We start from the raw sequence: 9,072 nt of genomic DNA on the forward strand, positions 1-9,072 counted from the left end.
TATATATATACACCTAAATAAATGAAAAACAGTAATATTAATGCTAACAATAAAATAATAGGAGCGACAATTTCAACCACAACATTAATAGTAATAATTGTTGTGGTATTAGTTCTAAAACGAGCAGCATAGTAGAGTAGCACAATAAACAGTAGCATTACAGTGTATTCGATTGCTTTATTAGTAATTTTTCTATTATGAGCAGTGAAATCGTGGAGTGTACTAGCACCTAGCGAGTAGCAGTGGTGGTAGTAGCGGTAGGAAGAGTATCATTGCTAAGTGAAGTCGGCGAAAGGTTTAATAGATATGTAATACAAGTCGTTTCATTTATGATGTTAATGAAATGCTTGGAGGCGAGTTCAGTTTGATAGTGAGTATTTTCTTGATAGCATTCAGTAGGATACACTTCAGAATGAACCTCTTGTCTGCATTCTATTCACCGACTTCTCATTTCTTGCTATCTTCCTATAATACAAATTGCATTTTCCCTAAGTTTTCTCCGGGCCCCGTTCGTGCCTTGCATGCAAATGTGTACATACATACACCATTCTGTACATTAAGCGTTGCTTCGATCTTTCACATTGTATACATAGATAAATTATAGTCAAAAGTATCGTCATTATAAGACAATCTAGTAAATTAACTTAAAAGATGCCGATATTTTGATATCAAGATGTAAATAATGGTATATTATAAATCAATCTCATATGATTCTTCTTCGGTACAAGAGGATATTTCAATTTCAGTCATTAAAGGCAATTATGATTATTTGCTAAATGTTAAAAAGAATACGACATTAACTATAAGAAAATCATTAGGTGTTATAACAGGCTACGATTAATGCATTATGCTGAATTGTCAAAAGTTACAGAGAGGGGGAAAATATCGATAGTTTCCATAGTAACACTTACAAACAAATTACTTGTATACATATTTGGTTTTGATTTTTATTATTGTATATTTGTATTACGTTTCATCACGATGTCTAATAAAAAAAAGTAACATATATGCACGTTACGTTCCTGAAGTTCTAAAACATATAAAGACAATGTTTTGGGGAAAATATGTGTTACGTTCCATGTTTAAACAAAAAAAAACAAAGAAACAAAAAATCTGCAGTAAAACAGTAAAAACAAATCAACAAAACAATGTATTTTATTGGTTTTTTTTTTAAAGAAAACATAAAGTGCACGTAAAAGAATGCATAGACACCTTTTTCAACAATAATGAAATGAAAAATTAGTGGTGTGATAAATATTAGGCGTATGGCTGAATATAAATATCCCAAGTTGAATTTAAAAAATCTAAGCAAAAAATATGAATGTATGGAATGTGTAACCAAACATATTATTATTACGGTACCGGTATATAAATAATCTATATCTTGTGTACATTCTTATATTCTTATAAATCGAGTTTCTCACCTAGACATTTAAATGGTATATCTAAAAAAACAAAACAAAACAAAACAAACAAAACACAAAACAAATTTTAAAAAAACAACTTTAAAGTTTTCAAAAAATTATGGGATTTAAATTTGAATAAATATTTATCATAGCATAATGCATTAACGTTTATGTATTATCAACCTTATTATTCTATGTCGAGTTACTATAGTTGAAACATGAATCGGTTATTTAATTTTACATAATTCCGTCACTACATTTCGAAAAGTATTTATGCGACTTTAAAATGAAAATTGAGTTACCTGACAAATTATTCCTATGATAAATAGTAATATAATTAAATAATGATTTAAAAATTCTTTTAAACTATTCATAAACGCTCGTTACACTTAATTCCGAATAAAATTTCAAGAAGACACAATGACATGATTGATAAAGACATAACAAAAAGTTTCGAAAAAAAAATCCAAGAGTTGTCTACACAATAATAATATGAAAGTAACAATAGTTATGGTATCCGCTGTAAAAAAAAACAAAACAAAACAAAACAAACAAAACACAAAACAAATTTAAAAAAAACAACTTTAAAGTTTTCAAAAAATTATGGGATTTAAATTTGAATAAATATTTATCATAGCATAATGCATTAACGTTTATGTATTATCAACCTTATTATTCTATGTCGAGTTACTATAGTTGAAACATGAATCGGTTATTTAATTTTACATAATTCCGCCACTACATTTCGAAAAGTATTTATGCGACTTTAAAATGAAAATTGAGTTACCTGACAAATTATTCCTATGATAAATAGTAATATAATTAAATAATGATTTAAAAATTCTTTTAAACTATTCATAAACGCTCGTTACACTTAATTCCGAATAAAATTTCAAGAAGACACAAGGACATGATTGATAAAGACATAACAAAAAGTTTAGAGAAAAAAAATCCAAGATTTGTCTACACAATAATAATATGAAACTAACAATAGTTATGGTATCCGCTGTAAAAAAACAAAAAACAAAACAAAACAAAACAAACAAAACACAAAACAAATAAAAAAAAACTTTAAAGTCTTCAAAAAATTATGGGATTTAAATTTGAATAGGCTTATAAACTTACTTTTAAAGACGATAGTTGACAGACAAAAGCCACCCTGTTATATTTCATACGATTCCTACTCCTTAATTTACCAAAAAATGTTATTCCACACTGTCATCTTCTCTAGTTGTAAAATGTGTATTCACTCCATAGAACACAAATATATTTTCAGTATGAAAATTATGTGGGAATGTCTAGATGCATAATATCTTAATCAGTTAGCCTTCCAGTTTTGACAGCGGATTTAATCAGTTTTCTAGTGAACTTAACTTGCAATAATTACCCTAACTCGATTTATCGAATTTAATTTGTTAAGGCATATTCCACTGAGAGATAAAGATTGCTTGTAAATTATACTAAATGACAGGAATACGGATATAATTAGCCCAAGTGTAGGTAAAAAAAACGGAAATTTGTTAGGCTTACCTGTGTTATGGAGAGAGGCCGAACCGAGTATCTTATCACTGGTTTCACTCATCACGGATAATATACCCTCATGTGGGGATAGGTGCAGATCGTCCATGTCGTCCATACCTATCTTCAATGATTTACTAAAAATTAAGAAGAATGCGTAAATGCTTCCAACTCGAATTCTTTATAAAGCAAAGACTTTGAGGTCTTCCTTTGAACTCGCTACGTCAGTCACGGTTATTACACTCATGACTGACCAATCACGAAGCTCCGTCAAGTGAACGTAGCGCTCATCTTAAAGACACACCTCCTTGCGAGCTCTGAATATTATTTCTTATTTCACTCTGTCTCTGTATGTATTGTTCGTACGTAATATCGATACAATAGGGAAGCCTTAATTGATGAACATGTTATTAGCTGGAAATTGGATTTTTCCCGTGTGAACTAACTCTGCGGAGGGTTTTGGCAATTTGATGGAAAAATCCAAATGAATGAACCTGTTGAATACAGCTTTGTTAGAATAAATTGATTCTTAGACTTGGAAAACTTAGTAATTGAGTTTTTTTTCAGATTTTTATTTTTGTCTTTATATTGGTACTTGTATTAATTAGAGAAATTTTAATTGAAATAATAATTACTTCGTTGAACTGCAAGCTGCTTGTCAATAATGTTCATTACATACAGCATCTCAAAAAGTAATGGTTTTAATAATAATGAGTATCGTATATATATATATTTATTTATTTATTTTTATATATATATTATATATATATATATAATACTGCATAACAGTAATGAAAACTCAAAAACGTGAAATATTAACTTTAGAAATACTAAAATGTATTAATTATATAATAATATATATATAATAGAATATATATATAGAATTGTTATATACAAATTACACAAATTGATTATAAATTAAATCGTATATATATATATATTTATTTATTTTTATATATATTATATATATATATAATACTGCATAACAGTAATGAAAACTCAAAAACGTGAAATGTTAACTTTAGAAATGCTAAAATGTATTAATTATATAATAATATAGGCCTATATATATAATATAATATATACATAGAATTGTTATATACAAATTACACAAATTGATTATAAATTATTAGTAATAATTATGATAATATTTAAGCCTAATAATAATTACTGTAATACATTACCGTAATTTTACTAATATATTACACTTTTAAAGAAGTGTTACTACATCCGTAATAATATTATGATAATGTGCGTGCAGGGACAAAACGATACACGTTTAACTAGAGTTGTTGCAATATGAAAACAATAGACTATTATCACACTAATTTTGTAAAATCGACAGAACTTTATAGTTATACAGTAATAATATAGTAATAATTTTATAGACCTATAACAATGGAAACTCATGTGGTATTTCAAAATAGGTAGGTCTAATTCAATCCATAAATATAATTTTGAGGTAATTTACTAAAGCCTTTAATAAAGCAACGCCAAATCACAGGTCATATTTACTAGTCTTTCATTCATTTAAATTTTTATTTTTTTTTAAATAAAGAGTTCAAAGTTTTACTTGGATGATTCTAGATTTTTTTCAAACAGTATAACTACAATATATACATTTAAATACACTATTTCCAAATATCAACATGTCTGCTAAAGATTCAATAATTAAAATCCAATCAATGACAAATACAAAATAATCATTGAATTGGATTCTAACCCAGAAGTTCAGCTATTGGATTACTCCAACACAATTAAAGATACAACATTAACAGATAAACTAGACATCAAGAGAACTACAAAAAAATAGTTAACCTACTTAACTTTGGTACAATTTTCTTGACACCATTTTGTGTTTATTTACGGTAACTGCACCAGGATAGGAAGCTCGCTGATCTCGCACTGCACGCCTGAACTGTATCGTGTTGTCATCTTTAGCACATTTTCAGAGGTATATTGAGAAAAGCATGATGGTATAAATCTCTCCAGTGTTAAACTATCAAGGTAGGTCTTACAATAATCGAATATTAGCATTTGTGAGCAATAAATTTTCATTTTATATCGGTAAATAGTAAATATACATACATCTTGTTGATGGGGAAGGGCGTAGTTACTACACTGTAATTCACAATTATTTTGTTTTTAGATTGAAGACATTTAAAGGGAAAACTTGGCGTTTAATGTATAACAAATTATGTTCGCTTTACATTTGATTTGTTTTTGATTTTCCATTATCTTGATTGTGTTTATTTATTTTATTTATTTATTTTATTTATTAATTTATTTTGTTGTTGTTGTAGAAAACTATGACTATACATGCATGTACACGTTTTTTTTTTTCATACTGTATACCCTACGGTGTGTGACGTGCAAGCTCACTGGACACAAGGCACTTCACAAACCGTATAAATGGTGAAGTGATAAGCTACTAATGAGTCTAACAACGCGTCTCGTTTATGCAAATCATTCAATCTAGAGTATCTACAGATTTATTGTTGATGTGGTTATGTTGTTATTTTGATAATATAAACAATAATGCAAAACTGTTATTTTCCGTTTTATTACCCGCACCAGGGAGTTGTTGACCAATGAGATTATTCACCACTTTCTGTGTGTCTGTTTTTTAGCAGGATTATGCAAATTCTAGCCAATGGAGCATATGAAATGGTCAAAAGACTAGGTCTGGATCCTAGAAATTCAAAAATTACCTTAAGAAACCGCCAGTCGGGTATTGTCTGGTATTCAGGCACAGCCTGTGTGAAGGAAGAAACTAGGGTGACTGCTCTTAGAATTTTTTTTTTTTTTTTACATAATATTTTAGTGTCTCAAGGATCTGATAGAGTCGGATAGGTTGGTTAAGTTCTATCTTTATAATATTTCTTATAATACTGCAAGACAATTTTAGTATTTCTATTTGATAGGAGATCATAAGGACATATAGATATATTAATTATTAATTGTATCTTCAAACTAATGTTTTATCGGACAAATAAATATATTTTTTTTAATTTGTAACATTACAATTTTGTAACATTTCCTAAATCTATTTTCATATTTTGTCAAAAATGAATTTCAACGAATTACCAAACTTGTAATCATTAAAAGGGGGGAAACACCGTAAGAACACTTGATATGTTACTAGTATTTAATCTTTATAGATGAAACTTATGAAGAAACCTAAAAAGAACTTTCACATGGAACAGTAACAGAAGTACATAAAAAACTGTTTTAAAAAATATCTATTGTAGAATAGGAGAAAATGACTTGCACCGGCAGAAATTACGTATATATAAATTGCAATGAGAAAAGCCCAGAAATATTAAGGTAAATTTTGTAAATATCAAGGAAATTATGTAATGATATAATTAAACCTAACAGAAAAAAGTAATTAAAAATATAAAAACAAAAAGTCCTCTGGTGATATGCTTATATATACCTCCATAATAACATAGGATCATTGTCTTGTTGGAGTAAATTGCAATACTGTATATAAAGCGATTGTTTTCCTCTGTCAAAATACATACCGTAACCAATCAAACATAGCAAACTGAAATATCTTCGTTTTTCCTTGTAATAAAATTGTTTGGAGTAAATACTTGGTATAAATGTTAAGAATATATTCACTGTACGATACCATGTGTATTCCTGATGATGACATAATTAATGTCGTGATATTGAATACCGTACCAACACGATGGCGTGCATTTCAATACGGTACTTGGAATATGTATTATACTTTCTTATCTATTAAGATCAATCACTGGACCTTTGGTATGGTACTAAGTAATTATACCAGATAAAACAATAGGATCGAATGAATTACCTAATAAATGATGTCATGGAATGTAGTCAAACAATATAAATGTTAAAAACCATTAAAGTAGCATATTATTTTCGAACATTGAAAATGCACTAGTGTGCATTTGCACTAGTGTACATGAGTCTTCGACGCATGTTATGTTGCCTAACCTTATTTGCCGTACGTGCCTACGTCATCAGTTCGACGACCTCTCCATAACAAATGTAATATTCTGCGCTATCGTTCATTCGTTCAATTTTATTTAAATTCGAATACAAGTACAAAATGTTAACAGCATAATATCCAAAACAGTATATAACACCTTCATGGGCGTCGATCGGTTTCGGAAAGGGAGACACGTCCCCCCAATTTTCAAAGTAGAGGGCCATCATTTCAATTGTTCCCCCCCCCCCACCAACTTTTCACCAATCTTCTATTGTTCAATTTTTCAATTCAATTTAAGTAATATTGCACCTTTGTCATATAATATAACAATTTGTACAGTACGTGATGATAATTCATAATAATAAAGAGAATATAAGTACAAGGAGATGATCCATTCGTAAAAAGCAACTCTGCGAACAAGCAAGCTTTTAGTTGCAGAGCCCTATATAAAATAATAAAAACTTAGAAAATGACATTTAAAGAACTACTGTAAGTTATTTTTCACCAATATGATTAGGCATCAATTATGAATAAAGTTAATGTATTATTTATTTAAGTAGTTGATAAAAGATTATTAGAAAATATACAGTTGCTTATATTACATCGAACCATCTCATTTTCGTAAACCCTCATATACCTGTCATTTAATTTATATTTAAAGAAACAAATATTTTTACAATTTTTCAACTCATCCGATAATCGGTTCCACACCTTTGACCTCCTGTAAAAAAAAAAACAGTTTTGTCCGACGTTTGTTCTTTCGAAATCAATGACAAATTTATGTTTATTCCTTGTATTGTGGCTAGGATGCGATTCAAAGGTATGGAAAGAATCATCAAATGAGTCTGGTAATTTTCCTCTTTGGTTTTTAACATAAGAGTTAAAATATATAAGAGTTAAAACCCCACTTTTCAAAGTGAGTAGAAAGAACAACAATTACGAATGACTGTCATGAATTGTATCTGTTCACTTGTGCTCTGTTCCAAGTGCGGTGCGATTTCCGGACCAAAACCGAGTAAAAACGCAATTAGTTGACATTTCGTAACCATTTCAGTAACCACCCCATCGATTTTATGGGTGCAACGGTTATCAGAGTCTAATTTTTTTTTGTGAAAACGTTGTTAAAATTAGAAACGAGTAAACCTATAAGGACAATATATTTACAAACACAAAAGTGCACAATTTATACTATAAACGATTTATTCCTTTTGTATGTTATTAAAACCGGTATATACTGTGTTTAATATTATCTACATACACATATTCCTGTTTTTCCTAATTTCAAAAAATTATAGTTAGTCAATTGAAATTTATATTGCCGTTATTAAACAATAATTATCATTTGACACGGATAGGTCTATATGTTTTGAATTTTGAATAATAATAATAATAATAATAATAATTCTATATTTTTGCGCCTCACGTTGTCACAACCTCGAGGCGCTTGACAGCAACAAAGAGAAGAAAATAGACCATAAACAAATGTATAAATGTGTGAGCCTAAGGTGGGTTTAACGAATTAATGGATGAATATATAAAAATACACTGTTGATAATTATTGATATCTTTTAATTTTAGTTTTTTATTTACAATTGTTTGGTGTATGTATTTTTTCTTATTCATTATATATGATTTATTTTTGGCACACACAGCAATTCTTAAATATTAAATTATTTCTTTATTCAAGTAATAATACAAATTTTACGGATTCCGATGTTACGTTGACGCAATCTCGCCATGACGTCATAATAACATTACCCTTATGTTTGTAAAATAAAAATACTAACTAATGTTTTGTGTGCTTCCTATCTGCCTAGTCTTGTTTGATCGTAAATTAGACGGTAGTATTTCCACTCACAATAGTGTAGTCGCAATACTACTTACACATCAGTGAAATTCTAAAAGAGGGGAAAAGGAAAAACCTCTTGTTTGATTTTAAAAGTACAGTAGTCAGTACATGCAAAGACACTAAGTTAGTGTGACTGTTTTAAATTTATGTTATTTGATTTTCATGGTTCGAATACGTCACAAGCTAATCAGTAGATAATAAATCATTATTTTTATGAATGTTAGTTTGCACAAAATATATAAGCGGGCATGATTATGATTACAGGATAAATTGAAAAACTTTTTATGATGAGTATTTTAGTGGCAGATTCAAGGGGCCCAGCCAGCCGGCCC

The 9,072-nt window shown here is 28.8% G+C and overlaps 1 protein-coding gene across 1 annotated transcript in view; it reads right to left on the reverse strand.

Moving 5' to 3' along the window:
* LOC117102907 (homeobox protein orthopedia-like) overlaps nt 1-3,097 on the reverse strand; it is a 24,274-nt gene extending 21,177 nt beyond the window's left edge. The window contains exon 1 of the mRNA XM_033243355.1: nt 2,937-3,097. Within this exon, the coding sequence (XP_033099246.1) occupies nt 2,937-3,042 (106 nt within the window). The 5' untranslated portion in view covers nt 3,043-3,097. The remainder of the gene's footprint in view (nt 1-2,936) is intronic.
* Between the last annotated feature and the right edge of the window lie 5,975 nt (nt 3,098-9,072).

Source organism: Anneissia japonica, unplaced genomic scaffold (assembly GCF_011630105.1).
Source record: "Anneissia japonica isolate Jap-2015-1 unplaced genomic scaffold, ASM1163010v1 scaffold285010_len649756_cov215, whole genome shotgun sequence".
Taxonomy (NCBI): domain Eukaryota; kingdom Metazoa; phylum Echinodermata; class Crinoidea; order Comatulida; family Comatulidae; genus Anneissia; species Anneissia japonica.